Here is an 18,150-nt window from a genome sequence, read left to right as displayed (position 1 = left end):
GGCACTGACCACAAACAGCAGGTAGCCATTATTACATAAAGGGAAACTTACAGGAAGAGACCACTCTCTCACAATCCATCACAGGTGTCCTTCTAAAGACATAAAACTGCTTAGGTCTCTAATGTTACTTCAGCTGGATTCTGCTGATAAAGCTGTGCTTCAGAAAAAAAATATATAAAGCCATGTATAAGTGTACCACGGCATAACTTAATATATGCAGGTGGAAAGATGCTGCTTGCTATTGATTTTTCTTCTTTAGGTGTAATTATAAATTGGGATGAAATATGGGGCTGTACATCTCTATTGTGGAGCTCAATAAAGGTCTGACTCAAATGAAAACTATATGTACAGAGCATTTGTCATGGCCTGATAAAAACAGCCATATGGTGAATTGTCTTTGTCAGTACAAAAAAAATTGGAAAAGCAATTAAGGCAATCCTTCACACTGTCAAATAATATTATATGAATATATTATACACATCATATATGAGCATTAATTATTTCCCAAATAAGCCAAATTAGTACAAATAGGCTGTCTGTATAGCCTATCCTCTTGGAAATAAGTTATTTGAGGCAAGCTAATTGTATAGTAATATGTTGCATCGGCCTGCCTTAAAAGACATTTTTGCAAGCATTAGTATGAAGATGGCAGAAGATGGGCCTGAGCAGTGCTTTCTAGGGAATGAAGTCCATTTCTCTGTATGGGTTTACATACTGCATGTGCTCCTCTTTCGTAACACTGGTGCGAGCGCAGTGCTTGCAAACTGCAGCAGAACTCTACACACAGCAATCTTCTGATTTAGTGCTAAAACTGTCAGTCTGAGCTCACGCCTCCTTAGTTCTGTCCGTAGCAACTCGCAGCTCTTGATGGACCGGAGGGGGAATCATGCCTTGCTTCCAGTAGAGCTCTGGACTGATTGTCACTCACTTCCTCACAGCGGGCTACCAGGCCGAAGAGCTTGGGCAATCAAGGCCTCCTGTTGTACAAATCAAACCGCCCCTTTTAGGAGTATCCTATTTTACATCTCAGCTACAGCTGGTCTCACAGAGCCAAAACAGAGATGTTGCATGTGCTTCACACGCTAGAGGATAAATATCTGGGAATTTTCCATGACTGTGTTTATGTGTTGTTATAAACATTCCCAGGGTAAATGGAGGGTGGTATCATAGAAAACAGAAATTAGACAGTTTGACTGGCACAATATAGAAGGGGTCCCTTCACTGCATGGACATGTCTAAATAGCATGCCTCCGCCCCCAACTGCCAAGCCTCCAGGATTGCTGGGGACCTGGGTGGAGCCTATGGGGTTTTGGCAGCTTGGACACATAACCAAGGAAGGCGACTACTGATGGCTCATAATATATTGAGATTCAGTTAGCACTGGTGTCTGAGACTTCATTGCTGTGAAATGGAGACGTGTGTGTGTGTGTGTGTGTGTGTGTGTGTGTGTGCGTGCATGTGAGCATGCATGTGTGTCTGTTTGTGAGGATACTCTATATGCAGTTGGTCTCCATGTGTACACATGCACAAACTGAACTGAACATGCAATTGCTTGCATCTGTGATCAACATACAGATGCCAGAATCCCCTCAGTCATGATCTCCTTCTCATTTTAGACACAGAGTAAATGTTTCAAAAACTACTGTGATGAAATCCTAATTTGCTGTCACTTGAAACACCACTGACCTTATCATAGAGCTGGTCTCCTTGTCAAATTTACGCAAGAGTTGTTAGAAATGTTGAGGCCCAAAGGAACTTGTCATTATCTATAAAGTTCACATTTAAATTCAGAACAGAAGTATAAAGGTGCAAATCAGTATGAATGCAATACATCTGCTCCATCACTATTTCAATCCAAAACAAATTAAAATTGAGTCAACACATGAGCTTATCAGAGAGGTAAAAAGCAGTGTCTGCCTGTTCTCCCTCTCAATACAATGTTTTTTTTTTTTTTTTTTTTTGCTTGAAATGTTTTGCTCACTTGTTTTTCATTTCTGAATTGGCAATACACCCCAGTGTTTCAATTTCTGATGCAATCCTCTTGGGATGCACAGTGTACCTACAAACACACACACACACACACACACACACACACACACAAATGTTCCTTGACCATAATAAAACAAAGAGCAAATGACGATATCAGATTAGTAGACATGACATTACTGCTTATTGTAAATTGGTAAAGGAAAGAGCACTTCAGACTATAAGCTCAGCACACTGTCCTTGCTGAATCAGAGACAAGTTTGCTCAAGAGTGCCTGTCCAATCAGGAGATACAGGGAAGTGAGGGAATGGATGCTTACAGAACTCAGAGACCCATAAAATGCTAATGAAGGTCATAATTTTCCCTGTTGGGCACCCGCTTACAGGTAGCTGAGTGCTTGAAAGGCTAAGACAAAGAAAACCTCTACCAGTTACTTTGCCATTCTGAATGGAATGGTTTTCCTCACAATTTTTCTGTGCTGACCTACATTGCTAATGGCTTTGCGCATGTAAGAAAATACGTTCTGAATGCCTTCCTGTATGCAAAGAATCTTTTTTTTTTACATTTTTTTCTACATAATTATCAGTGTTTCTAAGTCTTCCCAGCTGTCCATGAGAGAAAAAACATTTTGACAGGGGTTTGTATTTCTCCATTCACTTGCATCATCATAACCAGCTAATGAAGGCATATGCATCCGCATATTAGGAGTTCATGTATGGACCGAATAAGATGTGTGACATCATTGTAAAGACATAACTTGACAGACCCATACAACATGCCCGAAAAGTAGCTGCATGCTGTTTAATTGATATGTACATTTGGTTGATTGAGCACACAATTGATTTAGCACTCGATTCAGAGGTGCGCGTTCATGCATACTTAATTTCAGTAAAATACAACCTCATGAGAATGTATCTAAGATGTACAGTCAAAAGGCATTTGCTTGCTATTAACAGCAGATATTTAGAAGTTCACATCAACAAATATTTCATTTTCTGACCTTACTTCTCCATACGAAGGAAAAGTGGTGGTGGTGATAGATTCAAGATTACATTAGGGATGCATTGGGAAAGGCTGTAGTCTCTTACATGAGTCTGAGTAGGTATAACACTGTATCAGTGCAAAGCATTTGTGTGAAATTCACCATACCATTACAATTTGGAAAAAGCTCCATCACATCACCATCCCTGCAAACACCAGGAGTTGTCAAAACATGCCAGCGGAGGACAAACACACAGTCATGGATGGTGCGAAACATACTAAATCTTCCCATTGATTTTTCAGCTGGCCTCTAATGAACCTTTCCTCTAACCTCATCACAGGAAAAAGTAACCTGATCCTATGGAGGGCAGTATCTGTGTAAGCTGACCCAGGAAAACACCTGTAACGTATGACCTCACACCTTCAGACAGCATCAACCGAGGCAACCGAACACCACCAGGAGTCACAGGCTTTTCTAAATCCAGCTGCGAATGCAGCTGTCACTGGGCAAAAAGTAGCATGGTGTTGAAATGAGTACAAAGCTAAAGGCTGAGAGAAGAGCTGGGTTCACCAAAATACAACTCCTCTTCCTCATGTTCATAGATCATCCAATGCGGCTCTTACACAGTTGTGGCCATGCCATAAAATCCTCACATGAGCTTTTGGTTTGATCGGATTTGGATGAATTTACATTAAAAATACATAGAAGAACATGACAGGCGGTAATGGAATAAAGCATTAACTGTTATTTCCATTGTGGTCCTCCATGTATTCATAATCAGACAGCAGCACAGGAAATGTATCACCTAAAACATTTTGAACCGACAAAGAACTAGCAATAATCTTAGTTTTGGAAGGTAGAACCTCTTCTTAAATAATTCATGCACTATGGATTAGCCCTGTTTACGGTGAAAACAAACTCATTCCAATTGGGTAATTTCCGGGATCTGTTAGGAAAATATACTTTTGGCAATTATGGGAGTAGGTAAGAGCCATCTCCATACCATTCCCAAGAGTTGGGATTGGTTTTTCAAAGTGCCAGGAAAAATTATTATAATTAATGATTATTTATATATACAACCTATTTTTTCAAATGCATTATTTATATACCTACCATTAAGTGATGTTTATTCAGTTGAGAGGAATTATAAATAATTAATAACCAGGACAAATTAGCTGGCCTGAATGTTATATATGAGAGATACGGTAAAGATATACTGCCTCTAAAACCTCTTTGTGTAATAAGTAAAATAAGATGAACAATAAATTGGCCTTTGGAAGCAGAAGGTGGTAATCACCCTTTTAAAGAGCCATTCAGATATCAGAAAGCTGTCTGCGCTGCAATCTGTGGCGCACCAGACCTCCTGTCTGCAAATGAAGACAATTTGCCTGGACACCAGGAGGAAGCTGCAGATCGTTCTTAACCCAACACAAAACTGCTGATGCATGACTACTCTCGGTGAGGGCACTCGCAGAAATCCATGCTCCCTAGCTCTGTAACATGATCCTAGAGAGAGAGAGAGGGAGAGAGAAAGAGAGAGAGAGAGAAAGAGAGCTCAGACTGTCTGCGTTTCCAGTCCCCCCGGTATTCCGGCAGCACATGGGATTCACACGGGCGATCTCCGTATCCTTCCCAAGAGTTAGGATTGGTTTCTCAAAGTGCCACACGCCGCCTCTACTCATCCTTCTCAAATGAGCTCCCCTCTTTCTCTCTCTCTCTCTCTCTCTCTCTGTTTCTCTTTCAGTCCGTTATGAACGCTTCCAAGTTCTCTGACAAGAGAGCAACAGAGTATTTTGTTTTCTCTAGGGGCAGTTTGTTAACCTAAGTCTGTCCCGTGCGAATTCCCCAAAATGACATAGTGGGCTATGGGCACCATAATACCCAGCCCTGATATTAAATACAGTCCATCTCAAAGTTTGCTGTGACTTAGATGTTGATAATTTTATACTTGTGCACTAATTGAGTGTTGTGTATTGAGGAATAGATGCGTAGTCACAATACACGAATCCATTCAAACAAAAAGATTTGTTTTGTCATACTCTGTCCTACCCATGAAAACACATTATTAGCAACTTTCCAAAAAAAAAAAAACAGGGAAACAGGGCTACAAATGGATACAACAAAAAAGATAATCAGTCCAAATTTGTAGCCATCATAGCCAACTAAATCATTGTGTTTCCACCTTTCTGTGTTGCGCTTCACATATGATAAAATTTTTAAAATTGATAAATCTTCAGATCCAGTTCCAGGTTTTCCAGTATACGTCCGATAAGACGCACCTTAGTGTTACAGTTCTCTTATTGGATAGAGGGAAAGGGTTTACCACCCTAAGAGCACACGTTGTACTATTTGAACATTTCACTCACAGAATGGGTTAACAAGCAGATGCTTATGAAACAACGCACAGTATATAAACTCTCCGTTTTGCCCAAATAACCTTTTGTTTGTGAGAAGGGCAACCAAGTGCGTGACAATCCCGGGCTCACTTCAGGTATACTGTAGGTAAACATGGAAAAGGGGTCATTCGCAAATGCAAGACCAGCAAAGTCTCTAATATTACATAACAAACTGGAGCCACTGTTTTTACTTGCTACCCCGCGACGTGGAAATGCAATTATAGATAAAATTCAAAACAAGAAAGCACTTATTGTTTAACAACCTGACATGTTTGTAAACGATTTGTGCTGTTGTGTTAGCTAAAGGATTTGTCACTTGTTGTTGTGTTTACATAACGACCGTGGACTGAGTTGAGTACATTTCAGGTAGAGTTCAAACTTCTTTTCAATATAGAGTTCGGGCGTTTATTCATAGTGCATAATAAGGCTATGTCCTGTGTATGAAATCGTGAATATCTGCGAAGAGTTTTGCTTTTGAGCCGAAGGCATCGTACACCTACTTTTGCACTGTAAGAAGTTAAAATCTGCAGCGTAAAGCGTCCGAGATCTTGGAAAGGCGAACTGGAATCATGGTTACTTACACAAATGCGTGGTACAGAAGCGCCCATCCTCTGGGTCTCTCGAGCGCGTCGTATATCAGATTCTGAATTCTTCGTTTTCTGATGTTATTCCTCTTTACGGGTCTCGTGTAGCCCAGGGGAGTTTTAGCTAAGAGTCCAATACTCTGAGACCCTCTTTTGAAATCGTCTCTGCCAGGTCCCACAAGCAGTAGGGCTCCATCTTTATCTGCCCCAGCCCCTTGGTCCAAGTCCCCGGGCAAGCCTGCCTTCTTCTCTCGCTGTTCTTCCGAACCGTTACCAACATTTCTGGACCTGATCCCCATTTTCTCTACTGATCGTCAGCGCCGCGCTTGCAGAAATATGGAATGAGCCACATGCCATGATCTGGGCAATAGATCACAATGCCTTCAGCAATGGGTCATTTAAGGATCGGGTCTCAAGCGAAGGGAGGCGCTCCTCAGTCTGGCTGAATAGAAAACATAGCAAGATCTGTCACTGAAACGCGAGCACCTTGCTCACTTTGTAGTGCCTACCAAATCACTCCGCTCTCTGTAAAATTCGGACTCGACTACACACGTCCAAGAGTGTCAACGACTGTATCTGGTGTCTATCATGACCCCCGCAAGAAAGGCGTCAACGAATCATCATAACATAACGAACACAAAATTATCTGAAAAATGCGGTTACATATCAGGTACTCTGTCTAATCTCACCGCGCAACGATTGCATTGTTTGACATTCCATGTCCATGTCGAAACAGTGCCACAATATTCATGTGACAACAAACATATCCTCTTCATGTCATCTCTTTTGAGGAAAGGGTGTCAAAATAACGGCATCTGGAAGTCGCAAACGCGAAGCAAAATAAAATAAAATAAAGCGAAACACCTGAGGAGCTTTCTTGTGATTTCACCGGAGCAGAAACGCAAAATATACACGACGGAGCGATGAACACCTAAGGTTTCGGATAAAATGCTTCAAAACCATCGCTGTCTTTGATGCATGGTTACTGCTATTCTTCTCAGCATCCCTGCCAGAGCGCTTCTGGTAACACGAGCGGCTGTGCGAGTAGGGTGGGGATGCGGCTCACGTAAACTAGTCTATGGTGAAACTGGAGCTCACCATAGAGGCAGGCTTTCGCAAACACCGGCGCTAGAGCTTAGAGAGAGCTGGACACGTGATGCATTGCTGACATGGCATCTCCAGCCCCAAAAAGCGTTTACAAGGAAGCTCCGAGATATCCAATTCCACTCGGCGACTGAGCCACAACGCATTTTCTGCTTGCATCTGGATACGTGCACCGATTTGTATTTTTTCCGCTCATGAAGGGATCGTGTATCGCAAACGGCATGATCTCTGCTCAAAATATGTGAAAAATAAGAATTATGCGTATTTCCTATAAACAAAAAGGATGCGCTACTCTTTGTAGATTCGTTTTATTGTGTCCCGAGTATCAAATTATGTGTCAGAGGAGTATTCCGATTTTGTCGATTTAACGCACTTCTTTGAAAGATTTATTAGGGTGTGACTTGATGGCCAGTGGTTTTTTCGTTTCATTACCAGTAAACACAGATGTTTTGGGTTTTTTTTTTTTTTTTTTTTTTTTGCATTGATCCCCTTGTATGCCTCTTATGTTAGTAGTAACAAGTAAAAGTATCCTTTGAGGATATATTTTGCTTGTTTTATGCTTGTCAGAGTCTCTCATGTAATGCACAAATGCAATTCATGAGTTTGAGCTACAGCAAGGATCTGAGTGATACTTCTTTGGACCGTTGTAATTTTGTCCTCAGTGCTCTGTCACATTTTGTGTGTAATACAATCTGTATTTCAGAAGATTGTTGGGAGGCAGCTATTAAGTTCCGTATTTGACATTTTGTCTCTGTGTGTCATACCTGGAAGCCTATCTTCCTGAAATATCTGGCTAAAAAATCAGCCAGAGAATGAGATTGGGATGGCAGGTAAACCATCCACCAAGTCATTGATACAGAGAGAATCAGGCTAAATTCTGCAAACCCCTTCTTGCCTCTCAATTCTCTCAGGACCACTGATCTCTGATCAGTGCTCTGCAGCTGAACACCTGTGCTTCCTTGTTGAGCCCTGATATGAGATCAGTGTCATGTATGGGTCTGTGAAACAAAGAAGTGGTTTGGAAGTTTAGTTAAAAAACCATGAAGTCAGATGAAGGACATGCTCTCTGGATAAGCCCTGCACATTTTTACTTTCTCCGAATTAGTTGAACTTTATTTACGCAGTACCTGGGCACTTACTCACAGTGCAAATCGATTTATGAACTGGAAGCAGCACAAATGTTTCAGTTCGCCCAGGAGGATTTACCTCTAAGATGTATTTGTCAGTCAATATTTTTGTGGTGCTTTCCCCACAACTCTGAAATCATGATTGATGATGAACCTTTTAATTCACAGCAACACTTTTCACACCTACGTAGGAAACACCAAAGCAAAGTGTGTTCACTCCTTTAGTACTCTCAGCCATGATGCCAGTGGCTGTATTGCAGGAGAGCTAGCATCTATGGGAGTAGCAGAACATCTCTGACTGACAACAATCTTAATAACTTGTAGGCACCTCACCAGCTGGCCAGTGATCTTAATAACCTAGTTAATGGAAGCCCCCATTCACCTCCATTATATTCATAGTTGAATATTGGCATAGTTCAGACTCTAACAAGTAATATCTGGGCTATAAAGCTAATCCTTTGCTTGGAGCAAGCACTTTTCCCACTAAGACATTCAGGAACCCCATTTCGCAGTCATTGTTATGAGGGTTATTAGCACTTTCAAGCTGGGCAAGAGCAGCCTTTCTCTTCAGAATAATTTCAGTCACTGTTTGCCCTCAAATATAGCTGCCATCTCAGGTTTGCAGGCAAGTTTAGTGCACCATGAGACGAGAACAGGCTCTTTGCAGAGGCTTTCATTTCAGAGCGTTCATGTGACTGACCACCCCATCTCTCTTTCTAATCTCATACCAGGTGTTACATTGTACTGACAGATGGAGTCTGCAGTCACAGCAAATGTTTGGAGGCCTCTGAATAACAAGCAGCAAGTTGATGTTTGCTCTTCACAATACCGATGATAGATGGCCGACAATCCATTTTATAAAATAGTCTACTGTGAATGTTGCTCAACAATTTACCAGACTGTAACAGAAGACCATTTCCATGTTTGTAAAGTGGCAGTGGCTTAATAGGACACTAAAGTTGGGGTCACCCTTAATATTCTATAGCTTGCATTACAATCACATAAATATTAATGCCTGCAATGTACAGCAGAAAGCATTTCCATGAGAGCATCCACCTAATGACCCAGGCACAGTTACCACAAAAAACAGCAAAATTTTCCCAGATGGGGTATTAAAAATGAACATATTTCCTGCTTTTGAGAAAAAAAAAAAATACGTACAAACAGCGTTCTGTGCTGTCCATTGTCAGCTGCCTTTGTCGATCTAGCACCAACCGTAAGGAATTACACCAAGTCACACAAGTGGACTTATAAAGGCCAAGGGTTACTTACCTATTTGTTTCTGCCCTTTCGAATGTGGAGAATCATCAATATCCATGACGAATGCCGGTGTGTAATAGGAAGCATTGCAGCCCAAGCGTGAATTTTAATCCACTGCGCTCTCTTATCGCACCCAAACAGCCTAATTTTAAGTGGAAAATCCTAGTGGTTGCACCCCCCCACACACTCCCCACCTGAATGTAGTTTAATTTTAAATACATGGCCCAAGGTTCCTCCAAAGAAGATTTACTAAGAATAAGATTGATTTGTCTTGGAATAAATCGATTGTGCTTGGCTTCTTGCCCTTGCTATTTATACTTGATTAATTAACGGGAGAATATACGTGAGCAGGGCCATGTGTGAAATTTGTGTTTGTCTCGGTATCATCACAGCATACCAGGTTGTCTTCAACTGATTTCACTGCTTCACAGGTAAACACACTCAAACAACACAGTTATTCTTGTAATTCTCAGATCCAGAGAGTGTGAGCTGGGCAGCACAGGATTACATGATAAAGACCATGATGTCTCATAACTGCTCTTTTTAAAACCCAGAATCTCAAGGTGACACGGTAACCTGGTTACCTACCAGCTGGATTCCTCTGAGTTCTTATAAACATGCACCTTAGAGATATCTCCTGGCTTAGTGGCAAATATGATGCCATGTGACCTTTCCAATTCAGGCACTTGTGAGACTTTGTCATTTCTCTTCGTAATCCCCTGTGATTGCCTTTACCAGGGTCCTCTCATGATATGAAACGTGGGAGATGAGTTATGAAAACTAAACATTGGCTAGGAGTCCTTAAAGGTGGTAAAGTCAGTCCTAAGCCAAACAGTAAACTCATTCTGTCCAAGACTCCTTGTGGCAGAAGGGGAAATGGGAACGAGATTATGTCAGAGCCTGCATTGATTTTTGCATCATACGGATAAAGCACTTTTGAAACTAAGATGAAAGGATTGATTGTGCTCTTCTCTTACATGAACGGTGTTTCTCCACACTCTGGTGTTATGGTGTTGGAGACTTCCATGCTTTCTATCAAGGCATTCAGCTTCAGAGTACTAAGGCAGTATGCAAGTCTAAGGAATATATATCCCCAAAGTGCCAATGCCTGCCTATGACATTGTAACAGAATTGATTCTCCCCCCCCCCCCCCCCCCCCCCCCGAGTAAGAGAACTCAGTAATACAGTCTTTCAGCAACAAGAAGTCAGTATGTTTCCCATAGCAGTTTAATTGAAAAATATTAAGAGAAAGAGAATGTTTTAGTGGCACTGTAGTCAATTAGAAAATCAATGATCAAAACATAGCAGTGGACATTTTTGAGGGTTTCATGCTGCATACATTTTGTGCAGATTGCAATATAATCCAAATGACTCATGCCCTCCACTATGCCAGCCATATCAGCCATTCTACCCAGCATAGTTATCAGCAAATTGTTACCACAGAGCCTTGCACATCACAGGGCCATTGAACACTTACATGGTGTACCGCAATGCAAAAAAAATAACCACAGTGCACCACAATGCTCTTCAAACTGACCACAATACCCACAAAAGAACCGTGATGAGAAACATCACGATGATACACTTTGTAAAGCAATCAAATAGCTAGCTTGTGTACTTGAAATATGACTATATGCATTTTGGTGGTTCCATTTTATTTAATCAATCAGAACTACAGCACATGCCACTGAGTAGTAATAGTAGAAGTAAGAACTGGAGTATCAGGAGTACTAGTGGTACTATTAGTATAAGTGGGAGAGCTCAGGTTATTATAATACTAATAACAGTAGTTCTTGTTGTTGTCTTACTGTAGCAGTGTCACGTGAATAATGCAAAACAAAAAGAAAAAGTACATGAACTCTTACACAGAGGCAGAAACAACAGAGTAGAGTAATGACTGTCTCTTGGTGTGAGATGCCACAGAGAGCTGCGGGTGTGTACTGTAGATTTCAGCTTCGGGGAATGACACAGAGGACAAAGAGCTCTATGGAGGCTGACAGACTCGGTCAGGGAGTCCCGGGCAGCTCCTCCGGAGCCCTGAAAGGAGAGGATCTCTCTGACATGGAGCAAAACAACTGCACGTCAGCCATGATCCAGGGAGTCTGTCAGTGAGGTGCTTCCTGTTTCCCAGAATATTCACTCACCTGTCCACAGAACTGGCCTCCAGGCCACTCTCTCACCACCTTAGCAGAGCTCCACGGGTCTGCACGGAAGCCACTGTCAGAACTCGTGGGCCGACACGTCTGTAAAACGACAGGGCCTGTTTCAGGGCTTTACCGTGGAGGTCAGAGCATTCTGATTGGCCGGCAAGACTCGTGAAAGGTCTCCCGGGGATTTCCATTCTCGACTTATTTACCTTCACACATTCATGTTTACCTAGAATGTTCCCCAGGTCATCAGCGCTTTCCCTGTCTTTGGGAAAGCACGGAAGCTAAAGTCTAACATGCAATAAATGAATCCTACTGTGACATCAGACGGGAAACACACAGCATCTAGTTTCGAGATGTCCAAATGGTCTACATTTCATAACAGGTTTGCTGTGCATGTGTAGGTAGGAGAACAGAAAGTGCCTTTACCAGAACCAGACATCGCAGGTCATCCCTACTGTTTCAAAATATATTTCGCATGCCACCATTCACCCACCACATGTTTCCCTCATCTAGCCACCCCAAGTGTCCCTCCCCTTGCCACAGTGCCTGTTTTTCACCTTTTCCGGGAACCGTCACAGTTGAGCAAAGCTTGCACTGAGGTGAGGCTGTAGGTTTCCGGGGGAAATCGGAAAGTGTATTTGCTACCTTTGTTAGCTTTGAGACATTTGCCTCGCTTGTACACTCCCCAAGACAGGCTGTCTGTGGCAGACCAAAGAGAAAAGCATAGCCCCCATCCAACCCCCCCCCCCCCCCCCTTGCATGTGTCTTTCAGGTTTCTCTTTGTCTATTCTTACTCCCACAAACCATTTGTCAAACGCTCTGTGAAATCAGCTTCAGAATATTTTTTGCTAATGTCTCAGTAACATAATTACCATTTCTGAAAAGTTTTCAAGTGTCCGCAAAGCATGCAACATTTACAAGACAAACAGAGTAAGACCTTTTAGGAATGTTTCAAACACAGAAATGCTGAAAAAAATTAAAACATTTTGTGCAGTGGACATGGCTATCCTCACATGGGGCACCATTTAATCTAGTTGATATGGCTGTCCTCACATGAAGCACTAGTTAATGAGGTGAATATAATATTCCTCATGAATATAAGTAGTCAGTCCTAAATTATGGCAGCACTGTTTCAGGAATTTCACCTAAACATTTAAAGGATTTATTCAAATTAGGAATTAATCTGAAGGGAGAGGACAATAAATTTGTGGAGCAATAAGACATCACATTTCATAAGAACAAACATTTATTAACAAACAGTTATTTACAAAGTACAATGTAAATGGTAGTGTGGTGAATCAGTGTTGTTAAAGATAAAGAGAAGGAGTTAAAGCCATTGAGAATCTTTCAGATTTCAGATATTTCACTATTATATTCAGACTTTGTCAGGCTGTCTCCTCAGTTGAGCACAGCGGGAAGTCTCGTATGGCACGCCCGTCTCTGCATGCTGGGTAAGGTTGGATTGTTGGTCTGGCTCTTCAGTGTGGGCAGGAGTAGGACACAGCTGGGTCCTTGTTCTTTGTCACTCTCTTACCAGGAGGCTGGATTCTTCTTCTGTTGATGTTTATGGTCCGTTTTAGTTACAGGCAGTGCTCTGTGTCTGTTGGAGGTCTAAGGAGCTACAGTTCATGTCTAACTTTTCACTGAAGCTAGAATGCTTCAATGAACAGAGGTTGGCACAGTTTCACTTGAAGCTTTCTACTGCAAGTTTTCAAGACTCTGGTTTTCCACTTTGTTCACCAGATCCCTGTTTCTTGTTCAGGAGACAAAGGAAACACTCACTATGTGCTGAGGACTAGGTCAATGTTTTCAAATGTTTCATAATCATTTCTTCTCTTTACTTGCTTGGGAATCAGATTTCCACATAAAGAATATGTAAAGATACACCTTTTCTAATCTGGTTTCCTATTGTTTGTGCAAGACTGAACCAACCTGTGGCTGCAGTAGCCTTGTACATATGTCAGGGATAAACCTCGATATCTGTGTAGTTTGTGATATCATGGTATGTTTAGGTATCTATTGGGAAGTCCTTTCTGTTCAAATATTAACCATTGTGGGCAATTGCTTATATTAATCATTTGGGAACTCCTAACATTTTGTTTACCCTACCAGTTGGGGGTGAGGAGTGCCACACTGGGCTACTCCATGCAGTAGATGTCTGAAATTGAAGTTGCTGGTCCAGAGCAAAGGGAAGACAGGTGCCTGTGTTGATACTGTGGGAGTCAGCCACCCTTCAGAAGATAAGGAGGCAGGAGAGCGAGAGTGTGTGAGATCAGTCTTTCCATCCTTATCCTTTCCTGGAAGATGGGCAGAATTATCATGAAGGTGTTCATTTGTTCCCAATAGACCAATCAAACTGCACCTTTTGTGATTAAGCAGCCCCAGAGCTCTCCTCAGAAGGTGATTTGGAAGGAAATGACTAACTGTAATCCAGACCATATCACAAATATACAAATTCAGTTTCCTGGTTTAATATTCACTGAAAACTTCAGTTTGTTTTCAGCCCCAAGTGAATATAGAGGAAAAATCACACCTGCTTGCATTTGATTTTGTGAGCGCCGTCTGTTTGTTGTACCCATTAATGTGATTGTGTTTTGACTTTCTATTTTTTTTCTATGTGTATAATTATCAATGAGAGTTAGTGAGATTTGAGGCTTTGCCAGATTCACTCATGCTGTTTACTCAAGGACCCCCAACTGCAGTTTCCTGGGGTAAATATCAACAGTATACACGCTGAACAGTGAATACATATAATTTTAGATTCAAGAAGAAAAAATTCTGGTTCAAAGAGAAGCGCTTGTTTTTGAATGGCTGCAGCTTTACAAACCATCTTGGAATCATTTTGAGATTTGCCGAGGCTCGTTTAATTTTAAGTGCTGCCTTAAGTGTCCTTGTATATTATACTGTATCATGGATGAAAGAGGGATTATTATTCCTCTTTACTTTCACTTATAGAGGGAGATACTGAGAAAACAAAAATGTATAGCCTTCATTCACTTAACTGGTGCCATTTTAATAGGCTTAATTTTCATACATTTTACTCTGTTTCTGGCTTGTGAGTATAACACCAGTGTCACATCCAAAATTCAAAGCTGAAAATATGTAGCTATCAACACAGGTCCATAACTACTCCATCATACTGCAAGGCTGCAGTAAAGGAAGGGTTCAGAATAATAAGGTAAAACAGGGAGCGAGTGGTTCAAGGAAAAACAGTAAAATACACACACAGAATGATTGCTAAATGCCGCCAGCATGTTTGGTAACGTGTACTGCAATGATGATGCCAGGGCCACCCACGGCATCTCAAGTTGAAATGTACCTTGGATTTTTTACAAAACCCCGCAAACCAAGGCTCGAGCGTGAACCGAGGCTTGGGCATGTTCCTCACGGGAAAAAAACGGCGTGGCCTTGTTTATTTATAGCCAGAGAACTGCATCGTGTCACTTCCTCGGTATGAATACAAATAACCCAGCCTTGCTGGGGAGCGCCAGCATAAAGCAGCTCTCCGGTCGCAACGACCGCTCAAGTTATGAAGTTTTCTGCAATTTAAAGCCCCTCGGCAGGGCAGCCATGAATCATAACCCCCCCCACACACACACACACCCCCCAAACGTCGCAGCGTGACTGCAAGAGCCGGGAAAGCAGCCTTATTAATTGCACTTGTTTGTGCAGCAGGGTGATCGATGAAGCCGGAGATCTACTTGCGGCCCTCTGTTATTGACAGCGGGCATATACAGTACTGGTCCTGGAAGCCAACCATACATTTTTTTGAGCTTTACTGCTCGTACGGGGAGACACAGCCCACAAAAAAGATTGAGGATGTCTCTGGTGGGAGTTTGTGGATTTAAGAGTGCGCACTTGACAAAGTTACTTCAACAAGCTAAAGTTCCAGACTCATTACTGAGGCCTGAAGCTGAATGGGTTGTTAATAAATCTCTCACCCGTCTGTAACATGTCCTTGAGAATGTGCGATTCCTGCACTTGCCGTACAACACAGTCGACTCATTTTCTATGCTCGCGGGTGCTGAGATGACAACTCCACTTTAGAATCGGCTTACAGCCACTTCCTCATAATTTACAGTACTGTGTAGCAGTGTCTCAGAAATGCTTAGCCAACAGGTTTCTCTGCTCGTTTCTCTGTCTTGACCTTAATCATCCCCCACTCTGTAACCAAAATTCCGGTTCTGCCCGCAGGGGTGCTACTCCCATCCCTCTAAAAAAAGAAAATGTCTACCCTTCAGTCCTTCTCAAATGTTTTTTTTTTAATGGACTTTTTTAAGGGTCCATCTCTTCTGGTCTCGTGATTCAACCACCATGGTCTCAGTGATTGGAAAATGAAAAGCTTTCTTTTTAGGATTTATTTTTCTGCCTCCCTGCAGTTGGTACTGAAATTTGGTGCAGGCAACCTCTGGAGAAATTTCATCTTATGTGGTATAAAAAGTAATAAGCAATAATAAAAGAAATATTAATCAAGCCTCACCCTTAATCAAACCTCCATATGATCACTCTTTGGGTGTTGAATAGGCCTGTCAAGATAATCTATTACTTTTAATATTAAAATGAAAACACTGACTTGACTGATTGATTGACGTGTACTATTAATTTGGACACGCACCATTATTGCTGTCGACTCTCACTGCAGGATTTGTGAATTCATAGCAGTCAATTTTCTCCCGATGATTAAACTGGCAGAGATATTTGACACACCATCAATTCAGATCCACTTTTTGTCTTTGTAGCCGACCGCTCTTTCGGCCCAGTTCTAATGGCCTTGACAGGGGAGGAGATAGGATTATTTCTTCCAGGCCGTGATGTAGCTCGCAAATCAGCCCATCACTTGATCAATCACATCATATTTCCTCTGCTGTGGGATCGCCACAGAGTCCTTTATTCTTCCCAACTGCATCCAGAGGAGAGATGTCCAACAAGCCACACACACAGTCCCAGAACTCAATATCCAATAGAATGCCTAGAGAACTTATTGCACAATCAATTAACTGCATAAACTTATTGCACAATAGAATATAAGTGTATCCTTTCAACTTGAATGGATACACTTATGTTCTGTTGTGCTGGAAGTCGCTCTGGATAAGAGCATTTGCTAAATGAATGTTAATGTAATGTAATGTAATCAGTACAGTGAGATGAAGAAAACATTTATGCCTGTCTGATAAGTCTCACAGTATAGTGCAATGTAGAAAAGTAAAGTAGAGCTGGGTAGGGTATAGCAGGGTGGAGAGGAGCATAATAGGATCTAGTATAGGTGGGTAGCGTAGGGTTTAGTAGGACAAAGAACAGCAGGGATTTAGGGCAAGGATATTCCACTAGACACAGCTTGGCAAAGACTTCCTGTTGGCCATTGCATCAGGCTGAAACAAACAAAAAATATATACTTACTAATATACATCAAATCTGATATGTCCTTGGAACTCCAGTGTGACCTTATTCTATGAACCTGGGATACTGTAAAATATAGCATATCAAATACAATCTGTAATATAATAGTTTTTCAGTTTTGAGTGAAAGCTGTGAACTGTTGTACATTTAGCTTTTACCTCACAAGTTATCACATGTAATGAGCATGCTTTATTATGAATATGAAGGCTGTTAACACCAAATATGCATATGTTGAATTGTGCATTGTTTGCAATCATTGTATTGCATGAATGCATTAGATGCATCTTCCCGAACATACTTGCCCTTTCTGACAGCCAACAAGGTGCATTCCTTTGAGTCAAACACATGCAGATGAAACGCAGACACAATTATTTTGATCATAATCAAATTCTCCCTGAAGTTTCAGACCTGAATCCACAGCATTCTTTTTTTGAGAGCATATTTACTTATACGAGGTGTTACCGACCTAGTCCAAAACACACAGGACACAGAATGAGATGACATCACCATTCTAGCTCCAAATAAGGGGGATGACATCACGACGTGAGTCATCGAAGTGCACCTCAGTGGCTTTTGGGCTAAAACTCCCACAGCAATCTCCAGGACCGTTAAAGAGGCCTGCGAAACTTCCCTGGCATTTTTGTGGGAGAAGGTTGATTAACAGGACGGCTAATGAGAGGAACAATGACAATTTTAATTACTTTTGTGGGAACCAGCACAAACCGAGGGAGGCGGATTACCGGGGCATTGACGTATCTCTCCCCCACCCCCACCCCCAAACCCACCCCCTCCTTGGGTGTCACTGACCTCACAGAAAGGAGTGACTCAGTGAATAGGCACTCATCAGATACCATTACTCAGCATGATTCAGACATTAGCACTACAGCAGATTGCTCATTACAATTGGACTGGCAGTTTGAAAGTTTCTGTGATATGGCTGTAGAGCCTATAACCTCCGAGCAACACCATTGTCCTCTGATGTAAAAAACATGCAGTAATATACTCATCAACATTTCTCATCATGATTCAGACATTAATATCGCAATCACATATCAAAGTGGACTGGTAGCTTGGAAGTCCCAGAAGCCATCAATCCCTATCAACACAACTGTCATCAGACAAAAACATTACTATGCTGGTCAACATTTCTTCCAACACATTAAA

At 41.7% G+C, this 18,150-nt stretch overlaps 1 protein-coding gene across 1 annotated transcript in view; it reads right to left on the bottom strand.

The window, feature by feature from the left end:
- kcnq3 (potassium voltage-gated channel, KQT-like subfamily, member 3) overlaps positions 1 to 6,953 on the bottom strand; it is an 82,722-nt gene extending 75,769 nt beyond the window's left edge. The window contains exon 1 of the mRNA XM_036519209.1: positions 5,946 to 6,953. Coding sequence (XP_036375102.1) covers positions 5,946 to 6,247 — 302 coding nt within the window. The 5' untranslated portion in view covers positions 6,248 to 6,953. The remainder of the gene's footprint in view (positions 1 to 5,945) is intronic.
- Positions 6,954 to 18,150: the final 11,197 nt, after the last annotated feature.

The sequence above is a fragment of the Megalops cyprinoides genome, chromosome 24, assembly GCF_013368585.1.
Source record: "Megalops cyprinoides isolate fMegCyp1 chromosome 24, fMegCyp1.pri, whole genome shotgun sequence".
Taxonomy (NCBI): domain Eukaryota; kingdom Metazoa; phylum Chordata; class Actinopteri; order Elopiformes; family Megalopidae; genus Megalops; species Megalops cyprinoides.
The sequence above is the reverse complement of the archived record's forward strand: the minus strand, read 5'-3'. Positions and strand labels throughout refer to the sequence as shown.